We start from the raw sequence: 17,841 nt of genomic DNA on the forward strand, positions 1-17,841 counted from the left end.
AAAAGATAAACAAAAAATTGGAAGAAACCAACAAAGCCCTTAAGGAAAACCAAGAAAAAGCAATAAAACAGGTGAATGGTTTAAGAATTGAAAACTAAAATAGAAGCAATAAACACACACACACACACACACACACACACACACACACACACACAAACTGAAGGAAATCTGGAAATGACAAATCTGGGAAAATGATCAGGAACTATAGATGCAAGCTTAAACAACAGAATACAAGAAATAAAACACAGAAACTCAGGCATTGAAGAGACAACAGAAGAAATAGATTCACTGGTCAAAGAAAATGTTAAATCTAACTTTTAACACAAAATATTCAGGAAATCTGGGACACCATAAAAAAAACCAAATCTAAGAAAAATAGGAATTGAAAAAGGAGAAGTCCAGCTCAAATGCACAGAAAATATATTCAACAAAATCATAGAAGAAAACGTTCCTAACCTAAAGAAGGACATGCCTATGAAAATACAAAAAGCTGGGCCCTGTTTAGGTACTGAGGAGTTCCATCTGGACGGGTGAGTGTGTGCGATCCAGGGGCGGATTGACCCGGAAGAGACCACAAACCCCCCCTCCCCCAGCTCCTTCTGCAGGGCTGTCTTTCTTACATCCGACCCCCCCCCCCCAAGCCTGCGTTTTCTGCTAGGTCCTTTACTCAGGAACAGTTTTCTGCTCCTACACTAAGGCTACCCACCCAGAGAGGTGAGTGCCTGCCTACTGGGCAGGCCTCAAGGACCCCCCCCCCCCCCCCCCCCCCCCCCCCCCCCCCCCCCCCCCCCCCCCCCCCCCCCCCGCCAAAGGGAGCATGCGCACCTTCAGTTTTTGTGGCAGGGTGTCCTGTGTTCTACTCGTCCCCGCCCTGCCCCCCAAGTTCTCTCTTTTGTCCGCGGGTCATTGGACTACCAGGCGTCTATGTTTCGGTGCTGAGAAGTTCCATCTGGACTGGACGGTTCCTGCTTCTACACTGAAGAGTTACAACCAGAGAGTCAGTCACAGCAAAGACTGGACCAAGACACCAGGCCTCTCCTGGCTCCATTTGAAGGAAGAGATGGGAAGGCGCCAAGGCAAGAATTCCTCCAACAACCTGAAAGGCAACATGACATCACCAGAATCCAGAGATCCCGAAATAAGAAGAATTGTACACCCTACTCTAGAAGAATTAGAAGAAATCGACTCAAAAGTGAATTATATGAAAATAATATAAGACCTTAAACAGGAGGTGAAAAACTGCCACAAACAATTAGAGATCGCCGGGCGGTGGTGGCGCACGCCTTTAATCCCAGCACTCGGGAGGCAGAGGCAGGCGGATCTCTGTGAGTTCGAGACCAGCCTGGTCTACAAGAGCTAGTTCCAGGACAGGCTCCAAAACCACAGAGAAACCCTGTCTCGAAAAACCAAAAAAAAACAAAAACAAAAACAAAAAAAAAAAAAAACAATTAGAGATCACAAACAAAAAGGTAGAGGAAATGAATAAAGCGCTCAAAGATACCAAAGAAAACCAAGAGAAACAAGAAAAAGCAATCAAACAGGTAAGGGAAGTGGTTCAAGACATGAAGAATGAAATGGAAGTAATGAAGAAAACACAAACCGAGGGAAGGATGGAGATGGAAAATCTGGGTAAACGAACAGGAAATACAGAGACAAGTACTACCAACAGATTACAAGACATAGAAGAAAGAATTTCAGACACTGAAGATACCATAGAGAAAATAAACACACTGATCAAAGAAAACAGCAAAGCCAACAAATTCTTATCACAAAACATTCAGGAAATCTGGGACACAATAAAAAGACCAAACCTAAGAATAATTGGGATAGAAGAAGGAGAAGAAGTACAGCTCAATGGTCCAGAAAATATATTTAATAAAATTATAGAAGAAAACTTTCCCAACCTAAAGAAGGATATTCCTTTGAAGGTTCAAGAAGCATACAGAACACCGAATAGACTGGACCAAAAAAAAAAAATCTCCTCGCCATATAATAATCAAAACACAAAACATACAGAATAAAGAAAGAATATTAAGAGCTGCAAAGGAAAAAGGCCAAGTTACTTATAAAGGTAAACCTATCAGACTTACACCTGATTTCTCTATGGAAACAATGAAAGCCAGAAGGTCCTGGATAGATGTACTGCAGAAACTAAGAGACCATGGATGCAAGCCCAGACTACTATACCCAGCCAAGCTTTCATTCACTATAAATGGAGAAAACAAAATTTTCCAGGATAAAAACAAATTTAAACAATACGTAGCCACAAATCCAGCCTTACAGAAAGTAATAGAAGGAAAATCACAAACCAAGGAGTCCAACAATAACCACAATAACTCAAACATCTAGAGACCCTTCTCTAGCACAACTCAAAGAAAGGAAACACACAAACTCTACTACTAAAAAAGTGACCGGAATTAACAACCACTGGTCATTAATATCACTTAATGTCAATGGGCTCAACTCACCTATAAAAAGGCACAGGCTAAGAGATTGGATACGAAAACAGGATCCAACATTCTGCTGTTTACAAGAAACACACCCCAACCACAAAGACAGGCACCTACTCAGAGTAAAGGGATGGGAAAAGGTTTATCAAGCAAATGGACCTAAGAAACAAGCAGGTGTGGCCATACTAATTTCTAACAAAGTTGACTTCAAACTCAAATCAATCAGAAGAGATGGAGAGGGACATTTTATACTCATAACAGGAACAATTCATCAGGATGAAGTCTCAATCCTGAATATCTATGCCCCTAATATAAAAGCACCTACGTACGTAAAAGAAACATTACTAAAACTCAAGGCTGCCATCAAACCTCACACACTAATAGTAGGAGACTTCAACACTCCTCTCTCACCAATGGACTGGTCAATCAGACAGAAACCTAACAGAGAAATAAGAGAATTAATGGAGGTAATGAATCAAATGGACTTAACAGACATCTATAGAACATTCCACCCAAATAGGAAAGAATATATGTTCTTCTCTGCAGCTCATGGAACCTTCTCGAAAATTGACCACATACTGGGTAACAAAGCAAACTTCCACAGTTACTAAAAAATATTCGTAACCTCCTGTGTCTTATCAGATCACCATGGATTCAACAACAATGCTACCCCCAGAAAGCCTACAAACTCATGGAAACTGAACAGTCAACTACTGAACCACACCTGGATCAAGGAAGAAATAAAGAAAGAAATTAAAGTCTTCCTCGAATTCAATGAAAATAAAGAAACAACCTACTCAAACTTATGGGACACTATGAAAGCAGTCCTGAGAGGAAAGTTCATAGCACTAAGTGCCCACTTAAAGAAAATAGAAAAAGCACACATTGGAGACTTAACAGCCCACCTAAAAGCTCTAGAAAAAAAAGAAGCAGACTCACCTAGGAGGAATAGAAGACTGGAAATAATCAAACTGAGGGCTGAAATCAACAAAAAAGAAACACAGAAAACAATACAAAGAATCAATGAAACAAAAAGCTGGTTCCTGGGGAAAATCAACAAGATTGATAAACCCCTATCCAAATTAATCAAATGGCAGAGAGAGAATATGCAAATTAATAGGATCAGAAATGAAAAGGGGGACATAACCACAGACACAGAGGAAATTCAGAGAATCATTAGATCTTACTACAAAAGCCTGTATGCCACAAAACTGGAAAATGTAAAAGAAATGGACACTTTTTTAGATAAATACCATATACCAAAGTTAAACCAGGACCAGATGAACGACCTAAATAGACCTGTTAGCCGAAAAGAATTAGAAGCTGTTATCAAAAACCTCCCCTACCAAAAAAAGCCCAGGACCAGATGGTTTCAATGCGGGATTCTACCAGAACTTCCAAGAAGACCTAATACCTATACTCCTTAATGTATTTTACAATATAGAAACAGAAGAGTCATTGCCAAATTCCTTTTATGTAGCTACAGTCACTCTGATACCAAAACCGCACAAAGACTCAACCAAGAAAGAGAATTACAGGCCAATCTCACTCATGAATATCAACGCAAAAATCCTCAACAAAATACTGGCAAACCGTATCCAAGAACACATTAGGAAAATTATCCATTATGATCAAGTAGGCTTCATCCCAGAGATGCAGGGCTGGTTCAACATATGAAAATCTATCAATGTAATCCACCATATAAATAAACTGAAAGAAAAAACCTATGATCATTTCATTAGATGCTGAAAAAGCATTTGACAAAATCCAACATCCCTTTATGATAAAAGTTTTGGAGAGATTAGGGATACAAGGGTCATACCTAAATATAATAAAAGCAATATACAGCAAGCCGACAGCTAACATCAAATTAAATGGAGAGAAACTCAAAGCCATCCCACTAAACTCAGGAACATGACAAGGCTGTCCACTCTCGCCATACCTCTTCAATATAGTACTTGAAGTTCTAGCAATAGCAATAAGACAACATAATGGGATCAAGGGGATTCAAATTGGAAAGGAAGAAGTTAAACTTTCGTTATTTGCAGATGATATGATAGTATACATAAGCGACCCCCAAAACTCCACCAAAGAACTTTTACAGCTGATAAACACCTTTAGTAATGTGGCAGGATACAAGATCAACTCCAAAAAATCAGTCGCCCTCTTATACACAAAGGATATGGAAGCAGAGAGGGAAATCAGAGAAGCTTCACCTTTCACGATAACCACAAACAGCATAAAATATCTTGGGGTAACTCTAACCAAGGAAGTAAAAGATCTATTTGACAAGAACTTTAAGGCATTGAAGAAAGAAATTGAAGAGGATACCAGAAAATGGAAGGACCTCCCCTGCTCTTGGATTGGGAGGATCAACATAGTAAAAATGGCAATTCTACCAAAGGCAATTTATAGATTCAATGCAATCCCCATCAGGGTCCCATCAAAATTCTTCACAGATCTTGAGAGGACAATAATCAACTTTATATGGAAAAACAAAAAACCCAGGATAGCCAAAACAATCCTATACAATAAAGGATCTTCTGGAGGCATTACCATCCCTGACTTCAAACTCTATTACAGAGCTACAGTAATGAAAACAGTGTGGTACTGGCATAAAAACAGAGAAGTCGAACAATGGAATCGTATAGAAGACCCGGATTTTAACCCACAAACCTATGAACACCTCATTTTCGATAAAGGAGCTAAAAGTATACAATGGGAGAAAGAAAGAATCTTTAACAAATGGTGCTGGCACAACTGGATGTCAACCTGTAGAAGAATGAAAATAGACCCATATCTATCACCATGCACAAAACTCACGTCCAAATGGATTAAAGACCTCACTATCAGTCAGAACACACTGAACCTGATAGAAGAGAAAGTGGGAAGTACCCTACAACAGATGGGCACAGGCGATCACTTCCTAGGTATAACCCCAGCAGCACAGACATTAAGGGCAACATTGAATAAATGGGACCTACTAAAACTGAGAAGCTTCTGTAAAGCAAAGGACACTGTTACTAAGACAAAAAGGCAACCTACTGACTGGGAGAAGATCTTCACCAACCCTGCAACAGACAAAGGTCTGATCTCCAAAATATACAAAGAACTCAAGAAACTAGACTTTAAAATGCTCATTAACCCAGTTAAAAAATGGGGCACTGAACTGAACAGAGAATTCTCAACAGAAGAAGTTCAAATGGCTAAAAGACACTTAAGGTCATGCTCAACCTCCTTAGCAATCAGGGAAATGCAAATCAAAACTACTTTGAGATATCATCTTACACCTGTCAGAATGGCTAAAATCAAAAACACCAATGATAGCCTTTGCTGGAGAGGCTGTGGAGGAAGGGGTACACTCATCCATTGCTGGTGGGAATGCAATCTTGTGCAACCACTTTGGAAATCAGTGTTTCGGTTTCTCAGGAAATTCGGGATCAACCTACCCCTGGACCCAGCCATACCACTCTTGGGAATATACCCAAGAGATGCCCGATCATATGACAAAAGCATTTGTTCAACTATGTTCATAGCAGTATTATTTGTAATAGCCAGAACCTGGAAGCAACCTAGATGTCCTTCAATGGAAGAATGGATGAAGAAAGTGTGGAATATATACACAGTAGAGTACTACGCTGCAGTAAAAAACAATGACTTCTCGAATTTTGCATGCAAATGGATGGAAATAGAAACCACTATCCCGAGTGAGGTAACCCAGACCCAAAAAGATGAACATGGAATGTATTCACTCATAATTGGTTTCTAGCCATAAATAAGGGCCACGGAGTCTACAATTGGTGAACCTAAAGAAGCTAAATAAGAAGGTGAACCCAAGGAAAAACATATAGTTATCCTCTTGCCTATGAACCTTCATCTGGTCATGGATGGAGATAGAGACAGAGACCCACACTGGAGCATTGGACTGAGCTCCCAAGGTTCCAATGAGGAGCGGAAGGAGGGAGAAGATGAGCAAGGAAGTCAGGATCACAAGGGGTGCACCCACCCACTGAGACAGTGGGGCTGATCTATTGGGAGCTCACCAAGGCCAGCTGGACTATGACTGAAAAAGCATGGGATAAAACCGGACTCTCTGAACATGGCGAACAATGAGGGATGATGAGAAGCCAAGGACAATTGCACGGGGTTTTGATTCTACTTCATGTTCGGGCTTTGTGGGAGCCTAGCCAGTTTGGATGTTCACCTTCCTAGACATGGACGGTGGGGGGAGGACCTTGGACTTTCCACAGGGCAGGGAACCCTGACTGTTTGTTGGACTGGAGAGGGAGGGGGAGAGGAGTGGGGGGAGGGGGAGAAGAGTGGGAGGAAGGGGAGGGAAATGGGAGGCTGGGAGGAGGGGGAAAAAAAAAGAAAATACAAAAAGCTTACAGAACACCAAACAGACTGGACAAAAAAAAGTCCCCTTGTCACATAATAATCAAAACACTAAACATACAGAATAAAGAATATTAGGAACTGCAAAGGAAAAAGGCCAGGGAACATATAAAGGCAGACCTATCAGAATTACACCCGACTTCTCAATGGAAACAATGAAAGCCAGAAGGTCTTGGTCAGGTAAGAGACCAAAGATGCCAGCCCAGACTACTACATCCAAGCAAAGCTTTCAATCAACATAGATGGAGAAAGAAAGATATTCCATGACAAAACCATATTTAATCAGTACCTATCCACAAATCCAGCCCTACAGAAAGTACTAGAAGGAAAACTCGAACCCAAGGAGAGAAGCGCACACGCAATACCACCACCAACAAAAACAAACAGGTCATTAATATCCCTTAAGCTCAATGGATTCAAATCACCTATAAAAAGACACGGGCTAACAGGCTGGACTCAAAAACAAAATCCATCTTTCTGCTGCCTACAAGAAAGAACTCAAATAAGTATTTTATTTAGCCATTATTTTTAACTCTATGACCCTTCCAGAATAAGATCTGGTAATGCAGAGCAAAAACCTGAAAAAATATATGTATACATACACACACACATACATACATTTGACCTGATCTTACTAAACATAGGAGTTTGTTCTAAGAAATATGATATTTGAAAACTGTTGACATGAGGTATGACCTTTAGTATTTAAAGTGTTTACAAATAGAACTGGGAGGATAACTGAGCGGTAGACTACATGCTTAGCACACAAGAATCTGGTTTCAGTCCACAGTAATACATACACGCACGCATACACGCACGCACGCGCGCGCGCACACACACAAACACACACATTGCACTGTCAGTGTTTGAACCTTTTTTTCCTGCTTGCCACAAAATGAATTTTCTTTAATAACATCCCATATTTTTGTGTTTCATTTTGAATGACTTTAATAGTCCCTGTCCATTATATACAGTCCCCTGTCTCTATACACAGCCCCCTGTCCTTATACACAATCCCCTGTCCCTATACACAATCCCTGTCCCTATACACAATCCCCTGTCCCTATACACAATCCCTGTCCTTATACACAATCCCCTGTCCTTACACAATCCCTGTCCCTATACACAATCCCCTGTCCCTATACACAATCCCTGTCCTTATAAACAATCCCCTGTCCCTATACACAATCCCTGTCCCTATCCCAATCCCCTGTCCCTATACACAATCCCTGTCCCTATCCCAATCCCCTGTCCCTATACACAATCCCTGTCCCTATCCCAATCCCCTGTCCCTATACACAATCCCTGTCCCTATCCCAATCCCCTGTCCCTATACACAATCCCTGTTCCTATCCCAATCCCCTGTCACTATACACAATCCCCTGTCCCTATACACAATCCCTGTTCCTATCCCAATCCCCTGTCACTATACACAATCCCCTGTTCCTATCCCAATCCCCTGTCACTATACACAATTCTCTGTCCCTATACACAATCCCTGTCCACTATACACACGCCCTTGCCCACTTTACACAGTCCCCTGTCTTCTTTTAGTTGCCTGTTGAACATTTAAATTTATTCTTTTTCCCCCGCTAAGAAAGATTCATAAAATATCTATATAATTCAGGTTTTCTGTTCAACATTTCAGTTTTATTTTATTTTTCTGTTTGTTTCTTCAAAGAAATCACACCCAACTCTAAAGAATCTAAACATTTTATGGGCACCATGAATCCAGAAAGAAAGGAAGTGGAAAGCACCTGGGGAGTTAAGCTCTCTTCTATACGCAAGCAGTGCCAGAGGCGTAATGGCAGCGATGACAGTTCCCAGAATTAACTACCACTTCCTCAAAATCCTTCCTCTTGGTCACAGAGAAATAATTTTTAGAAGAGAAACACATACACCAGTACCAGTTACTTGTGAGTTAAAGCAAGGAAAAGAATTTTATTCACTCATCATTTAAAAGACGAAGAGATTAATCACAAGAGCCAGGAAATAAATATGTAGGAGATACCAGAAAACAATCCATCATTTAGGGGACATTTCTTCTGGTAAATAAAATATGTGAGGGGCAGGACCAGACCAATTCTGAGTGAGCTGCTCCTTTGTGTCACAGTCTGCCCGTGTTGAAACAGACATCACTTGGGAGAAAAGAAGTATTAAGCCACTTTGTATTTTAATGACATTCCCAACTCATTTCCCCCACATAAAGTCATTACAAATTTCTCTGAATTAAAAGCATGCAGCTCAATTATGTAATTGCCTATCAGGTTATGAGGGTGCTGACAGATCTTCCCTGGTCTCCAGGGGCAGTGAGTTTCTATGGCTTTGGTCATGTGTTTACTCAAGAGAAGGGATTGACTAGAGCTGACAGCACAGGGGCCCACAGGTAAACATCATTTACATGTGGCTATTTAATTAGCCTTTTCCCCAAGAGATCAAAGTAAATACTTCTGGGCTTCATTAGACTTTAAATTTCCAATGGAGTGTTCTTAAATTTTCAAAATCACTTACTTTTAAGATTTTCTCTAAAGAGAGATATTTAACCCACTGTATCTACTAAATATCTATCCTGTTTCAATACACAGAAATAACCCTAATACTCTGTTTAGCTAATCACGGGAGGATGATGAAGGCTCGGGATGTAAAGATAAACATGTGTTTAACATGAACAAGACTCTGGGCTCAATATCCAGCAGCACATACACTTGCAAGCACATGAACACACACGCACGCATGCACAAATCATCTTCAGAAATTACACATGCATTTTGTATTGAAGTTTACGGGCATGTTGTCATTTTGGTACTAATACTATTCTTTGGATTTGTGAGTTTCTTTGGCCACACCTACATGTTTGAGAAACTGCTTGTTTACTCCACTTTTTAAGTAAAAGCCATCTTAGCCCTGCCCAAAGGCCTGCAGTCGTGTTCCAAACTCCAGGAGATATGCAACCCTCTTCTGGCCTTCATAAGCACCTACATTTACTTCCACATACATGCAATTAAAAATAAAATAAGTCTTGAAAAAAAGACTGGTTCTACTGCCTCATATGTGCTGGTTTCTAACAGCTCTTCCCTGTCACCCCAAACATTTCCTTGGTCTCACTTAGTCAAAAAGCCAATTTCTAACGGGTCACATCTTACATGTCCCTGTACTTCCATCAAAAGCTTTCCCTCACTGCTCCTCCAGGTAGCTGGCCTCCCTTTCTGGTATCCAGTCATCAGCAAGAGAGGGCCATAAGTCACTTATTTCTTTCCTTCCAATGGACCTGTGCACAATAATGCCGCAAAAATGTATCTGTTGGCTTCGCCTTAATGACTTCACAATATTTTAAGTAGGACACACAGACAGAAAACCGGTATGTCACAGATGTTTCTAAACTCTGACGATGTTGTAGTGGATATATTTAAAATATCTCTGGGAATCAACAGTAAGTCAGAGTTAGATCCTTTCACAGATATGTAAAAGGTCTAAGATCAGAAAGTCAAAAATATTATCTGCCAATCATGAAACCTCACCACTGTTATCATTTTTTTCAAACATGTTTATTATTCAGAATATACTATTTCTCCAAACAAACAGCTTGCATAATCTTGGAACTTATTTAAATGAAAGTTACTACTAACCCTAGTCCTTGGTTGTAACTAAGAAAATAACCTCACCACGTACCTCTTCTTTAAGAGAATTATCATGTTCCTTCATACATTGTCCTTGTGTCTTCAGTAAGTGCCAATTTAGTATTTGTTCAGATCTGTAAGACAGAAATAGGAGACACACTATATATATAGAGAGAGAGACAGAGATCTGGAAATATATGTAGAAATGGGTAAATTAAAAAATTCCCATATTTTTAAAGGCCTTATAGCCAAGTTACTAACTAGAACAATGTTTATCAAGAAAAGTCTGAAACCTAACATATTTGAGACAATAAAACTGTATTCAAAGTCCCCTGTGACATGTGCTATGTGTGTCTGTCTTTGAGTGCATGTGCCTGTATGTGTGTATGTATCTTATGTCTGGTTGTGCTCACTTGCGTGGACACATGTGGAGGCCAGAGGTCATTGGGCGTCTTCTATTACTCTAAACGTTAATTTTTGAGACAGGGTCTCTTAATGAATCTGAAACTTGCTGTTCCAGATAGACAACTCTCGGTGAGTCCCCAGGATCCACATATCTCTTTATCTGACCGCATTAAGTTATCTTTCCCAGATCTTCACCAACCCCACATCAGACAGAGATCTGATCTCCAAAATATACAAAGAACTCAAGAAATTGGGTCAACAAAAGAACAAATAATCCAATAAAAAAAATGGAGTACAGACCTAAACAGAGAACTCTCAACAGAGGAATCTAAAATGGCTGAAAGACACTTAAGGAAATACTCAACATCCTTAGTCATCAGAGAGATGTAAATCAAAACAATTCCATCTTACACCCGCAAGAGTGGCCAAGATCAAAAACACTGATGACAACTTATGCTGGAGAGGTTGTTGGGTAAAGGGAACACTCCTACATTGCTGGTGGGAGTGCAAGTTGATACAGCCCCTTTGGATATCAGTATGATGATTTCTCAGAAAATTAGGAAACAACCTTCCTCAAGACCCAGCAATATCACTTTTGGGTATATACCCAAAGGACATGTGCTCAACTATATTCATAGCAGCATTATTTGTCAGAGCCAGAACCTGAAAACAACATAAATGCCCCTCAACCAAAGAATGGATAAGAAAAAATGTAGTACATTTACACAATGGAGTACTACACAGCAGAAAAAAATAATGACATCTTGAAATTTGCAAGCAAATCGATGGAGCTAGAAAACATCATGTTGAGTGAGGTAACCCAGACCCAGAAAGACAATTATCATATGTACTCACTCATAAGTGGTTTTTAAACACAAAGCAAAGAAAACCAGCCTACAAATCACAATCCCGGAGAACCTAGACAACAATGAGGACCCTAAGAGAGACATACATGGATCTAATCTACATGGGAATAGAAAAAGACAAGATCTCCTGAATAAACTGGGAGCATGGGGACCATGGGAGAAAGTTGTAGGGGTGGGGAGAGAAGGAAACAGAGAAAAATGTATAGCTCAATAAAATCAATATAAAAAAGTTATCTTTACCAAGTCCTTCTTTTTTTTAATATTTATTTATTTATTATGTATACAATATTCTATCTGTGTGTATATCTGCAGGCCAGAAGAGGGCACCAGACCTCATTACAGATGGTTGTGAGCCACCATGTGGTTGCCGGGAATTGAACTCAGGACCTTTGGACGAGCAGGCAATGCTCTTAACCACTGAGCCATCTCTCCAGCCCCCAAGTCCTTCTTTTTTAAAAATTTATTTTGTTATGATGTTTTTGCTAATAAGCATTCTCAAGTTTGACTGCATATAGAAACAGCCAGGAAGCTTTGCAAAATTTAGATATCTAATGCCACTCCTGCTGAATCTCACAAAATGGTCTATACTGTGACCTAGACTCACTGCATTATTCTAAAGCACAACCATGTACCCTGGAAGCATGAGATATGCCTGTAAGTGACATAAATCACATCTCTATCTCAATAACAGCTTTTTGTGCTATTCTTATTATACAATGAAAATAATTCAGGTACTATTACAGAAGAGTTAAGAAGGAAGTGTGAGCTGCACCAGCACCAGCTGTATTTGCTATACTAAAAGGTGGCTCCTCAAAGGGAGGCTCCCTTCCAGTCTGGTTGCAAGAAACTCATCAGCTGAACCAAAACATCAAGCAGCAACAGAAACTAAGATGTCCCCAACAGTCGCTGAGGGTTATTGAAGGATTCAGCCTGTCCTGAAGGGGCTCCCACAGCTGACACTGGAGACCATGTGGATGTCCGTGGTCCATGCTGTCATCAGAAACTATGTGTAAGTCCATGATCCATGTTCCTGTTGACTGTGAAAGGAAAGGAAGCTACTGCATGGTAGTGATGATTGCAGACTTACAGCTGAGAAGGAGATGCATATGGGCTTTTGTGACCAGCTCTACTCCCACACACCCTCCAAAAAAGTAACTGACTAAACAGAAAGCCATCAGACTCTTAAAAATTGTGATGAGGCTGCTGCAGGGTAGCTCCCCACAACTGATAGCTTCTGGTGGGGGTGCAGGTGGGGGAAAGGACTCAGTTTCTTTAAGGGGCTGGCCCTGGGCCATGCTCCAGTGGTATATAGGCAACACAAATTAGACTTTCTTCTTTCTTCCTTCCTTTCTCCCTTCTTTCTTTTCTTTCTTTCTTTCTTTCCTTCTTTCCTTTTTCCTTCCTTCCTTCCTTCCTTCCTTCCCTTTCCTTTTTCTTTCGTGTGTGTGTGTGTGTGTGTGTGTGTGTGTGTGTGTGTGTTCGGGGTGTTCCAAGGACTGGGAGGACTGAGAAGTGAGTGTGTTTGGGGTTCACGATGTGAAATTCTCAAATAATCAGTAAAAATGTTATAAAACTTTTAGAGAGAGAACTGTACAGAACAAAGTACTCGACAACGTTCACATGCTCTTAAATGGCATCTGTGTCTATGTGGGCACACACCTGAGTGCAGACACGGATTATTTTCAGCCATTTTGCTTTTCCTTTTCTGGTTATCTGTGTCAGAAGCTCGGTGGCACTGTATTTCCTCTGATCACCTTTGTGTCATTGGCCCCTAAACCACAGGGTGCATAGGCTGGGCAGTGGCTGTCATAACTGGAGGTGTCTTTCCATCTCTATGTACAGGAAAGGCTGTCAACAAGCTTTCTGCTGGCATTCCTTAGATCCTAGCACCTGTAAGCCTGTGTCACTGCTTGTCCCTTTTCTAGACACCTACTAGGTTTCACTGTAGTCTATGGCCTATGGTTTGGACCCGACTTCCACATGGAACACTGTGTGGTTCTGACTCAGGGTTTTCTTATCTGGTTGGGGTACTGTGCAAGCTAAGATGCAAAATAGTCTCCTAGTCTCCTCAGACCAGCTCTGGCTTCCCAGAGTGGGATTTTTTAATTTTTTCTCATTTTCTCTAACTCATTTTCATATTCTCCCCCTCTGCTTCCTTCCCTACCCTCTCTATAGCCCTCCCTTACTCTCCAGTATCCTGTTATGTACCCAGGTTGGCCTGAACTCACATCAAATTTCCCGTGTCAGTCTCCAGGTCCTGGGATTACAGGTTAGTGTTACCATGTCCAATTTATTTAAAATTTTTCATGATAAAATGTAGAAGAAAAAAAATCTAGGTTCAATTTAGAATCTTTGTTGTTAATTTGTTTTGTTCTGAGAGAGTCTCATCATTTCACCCTGACTAGCTTAGGATACACTCTGTAGACCAGGCTGGTCTCCAACTCACAGATATCCACCTGCTTCTACCTCCTGAGTGCTGGGATTACAGGTGTGCACGAACACACCTGGCCCGGAATCTTCTGTAACATGTCTTCCCTGACCAAACCCAAGTTTTCCTAAATTGGAATAAGATGGGGTGAATTCTTAGAACCATTTTAAAATTCCTAAGAATGATTCCAAGACTTCCCACTCATGCGACAGAAAGCACCTTTGGCAATGTGGTTCCTACCACAACTCAATGGTATCCTGTTTTTTACTCTATGAAATGAAGTAACCTTTATGTCTATTTCTTTCTAGATTTTCCTACTGAAAAATGCACTGATTTGTTATTGACAAATTTTAGGCCATTCATGAAGTAAATCTGTTTTAACAAGTAAGTCAACTGTTTCTAGCTGAAAGTAAGTTTAATTAGAGTGAGCTTCCCTTACAATTATGTCAATTAAACTGTGAAAGAATGCTTACTCCAAGGACTAAACCATATGATTTTCGGTAGAAGCAGAGCCCAAGGGTGAGGCGTTGGTTACTATAACTCCAGTCAGTAGCAGCTTCCCTGAGGCCAAGCTAGTTAAAATTCTTGTATTTACTTATTAATTATTTAATAAAGTGTTTATTTGCTACAAAAAGACAAAGCAAATTAATTAACCGGGTTGTGCAGGGCCAAATGGCAAGGCGAGAATGGTTAGAGCATCTGAGACTTGACTTCTGAAAAGCTAAACTGACCATCAAGCTTTCCCGCTGACTTGTTTCAGAACACCTGGGGCCAGGAGCTGTCCAGCCACAGCTGTCCTCGAATGTAGTCTTTCCCATGTCTCCATAGGAAAACAGAGTATGAAAATTTGCAAAGTGGTACAAAAAAATTGGAAAGAATTTTATTTACTTTATATTGTGAAAATGTATAACCTCAACACCATGGAGAACAAAGAAAGTGTGATGTCATATAATTTGCATACATCTCTAATTACAATCCAAACAAATATGTCAGCTTTTCCTTAACTACAACTGACTTATTATAGATTGACAATTTGATCACTGTTTTAAATGCAGACACAGTAATAACTATCCTGAGTTTTATTGTGAATCTAAGTAGATAAAAAAAGAAAATTTTGCATTCTTTACAAGTCACATAAAGCTCACTGCCTGAGCTGAAAAGAATAATTATATTTGAAAGTAGATAGAGAGAATTAATTGCACCTGGAAAAAATACAACGGATGATGGAAGTCTTACTACATTTTCATATATGACAAAACTACTTAAAATGTTTTGTTGCAAAAAAGCAAATTTAAATAATTCAATATCCAAATGATGTGAATCGTATCAATTCATAATTGTCTAAAATAAGAACTTGGTTCTTACTTAGTAACAGTAAGTTTTGCACATGAAGCTCTTTGGCATAACATAAATTAATCCTTGGCTTAACAGAAACCAATAATGATGAAAGTAGTGGTTTTATTAGTTTCTTTTTCTCCTTTTTAACTTGCTTGATTTTGTAGTAGGATTGCACATCTTTACATTATCCTCTGGAGTATGTTCTAGGGCAGGATTAGAAAGACATGTCTAAGGGCCATGTTTTGCTGAGCAAGGCCGCGCTGCACTCATACCAACTTCATCCATTCAATGGGCTTGAAGAATTTTGTAACCTGCTAAGCCCTTCTGCTGTCCCCCCTTATAATTCTATGAGACGTGAGTCATTAACTGTTAGACAGCAGAAGTAAACCATTCTCTCCAAATCTGCACTTCTGGAATGGCTCATCAAACTGGCCTGCGGACTGTTTGGACCCTGGGAAGATGGCAGAAGAGGTACTTCGTTCTGGGAGGTGCCCTGCTAGAACTCCTGGGTACTAAGGGTGCAGCAAGCTTGGTACAAGGAAGACAGAGGGGAGCATGGTGATTCAAATTCATCAGAAAGAGTTTGTGTTTTAAAATCTGACTGCTTGTCTCCCACAGGCCACAACACTTCACTTTTCCCCAAGGTTAGAGAGTGAATCAGTGCTAATCAGTGTTTTATAAGCAGCATCTCTGGTGACAACATATACAGCAACTCCAACCATAACAGAGCATAATGTTCATGGCAGGCATTTCTGACTTCATCTGGTTTTAAAAATAATCACAGTGAAGAAAAGTCTTGAAGACTCTTAATTTTATAATTTGTGTGGGTTAAAAGGATAACATCTTATGAGGACTGGTGTATCTATAACTGTAGCTTGAAGGTCATATGAAATGAAATCTTTTATAATGGAAATCGTAGTGTAATCAGTGTAGACCAATTTTATCACTGAGAGCAACAATTAATAAATGGAACCTCCTAAAACTGAGAAGCTTCTGTAGAGCTTTTTCAAAAGAAGTTCCCAGTCCTATTGGTGCTACTGGTCCTGAGACCACATTTCAAGAACCAGCTTTAGACTAAGGGGTCTCTATCTAGAGTGAACTTGGAAATCTGGGAACTCAACTAGTGCTTAGACCTGCTGAGGTCCTTCCTGTCGGTTGGTAGCTATAATAGATAAGTCCTGAGCTGCTCACCTGACTGTACATCAGTCAAAGGTTACACCTCCCTCCCCTGCTCACCAAAGTAAACATTTGTATATTTATGGTAAAACCTGTCTCAGAAACATTGCTACAAGAAGACGCTGAATGTAAGAAGTTCACTAATAATAAAAAACAAATCATTTATAGACAAATAGACGAGGATGTCTGCAAGCATGGGCAGTGCGCACCAGTTTCATCACGTGTCAGTCTTTTCAGTTTGAAGCCCTGGAACACGATGGATGCCTCACCACAGCAGCCATTTCATGCCAGACACCCCATGTCCTGTTCTGCATTGTTGCTGCCCAGCTTCAAGTCTGGGAAGGTGTGAAGGACAGCTGTTCTGTAAACTTCAAGGTCTTCCTTCAGAATGTCACTGTGATTACAGAGCCTATAAAATAAAACAGGTACTGCCCGAGATGTTTATTTAAGCACAGACTGCCTGTTTCTAGAGGCTCTGGTGGTTCACGGTGGTTTATTGAAATATATCTGTAATATAATCTGGACATAAAAATGCAGCAACTACACTGTCTCTCCACGAAGATGTAAAATGTGGCAACCTGAAAAACTTGTGTATTTGTAGCAGTTTTACTTCCAAAGTAACTTTTAACTCTTTGATGACTTTAATGATGCTCAAATACACAGCTGGGCAATGTCATTCCACAGCCTATATTACCAATGGGAATACTAATAATCCTAACAGCAGAAAAGGCTAATTTTATATTGTCAAATCATTACAAAGTTAGATCTCTACAGCCTATGAAATTTATTTAAATTGTCCCTGCTAAGGAACTGCAATTTTCTGGCTGAAGTGTGAGTTACATCTTCTACTCCTAATGCAGAAAATGACTATTATTTTCCATTCAGCTCCCACTGCAGCAATGTTTCTTTCATTCTAATAAGAACTGGAAGGCATGGAAGAGTTATGGTAGCTTCTTTACTCATTGGGGGAATTTAACAATTTGGCCATTGTTTTAGATTAGCTCTGTCACTGTACCAAGAAAGCTCCAATAGTGCTGAGTAGTTATTGCCTCAAAAAATGTGTATTGGTGGGAAGTACGATTCTGAACTAATATGAGAGAAAATATTAAAGCCAAAACAGTATTTTTGCTTAGAAGTAGCTAATTACATTGTGAGTTGGGACTATT

The 17,841-nt window shown here is 40.1% G+C and overlaps 1 protein-coding gene across 2 annotated transcripts in view; it reads right to left on the minus strand.

Annotated features, from left to right (window-relative positions):
• Positions 1-17,841, minus strand: part of Kiz (kizuna centrosomal protein) — a 96,380-nt gene that overhangs the window by 28,868 nt on the left and 49,671 nt on the right. For both annotated transcript variants that reach the window (XM_041670498.1, XM_041670497.1), the window contains one exon: positions 10,515-10,596. In XM_041670498.1, the coding sequence (XP_041526432.1) occupies positions 10,515-10,596 (82 nt within the window). The remainder of the gene's footprint in view (positions 1-10,514; positions 10,597-17,841) is intronic.

This window comes from Microtus oregoni, unplaced genomic scaffold (assembly GCF_018167655.1).
Source record: "Microtus oregoni isolate MIOR12 unplaced genomic scaffold, Mior012 000020F_ref0000438, whole genome shotgun sequence".
NCBI classification, from domain to species: domain Eukaryota; kingdom Metazoa; phylum Chordata; class Mammalia; order Rodentia; family Cricetidae; genus Microtus; species Microtus oregoni.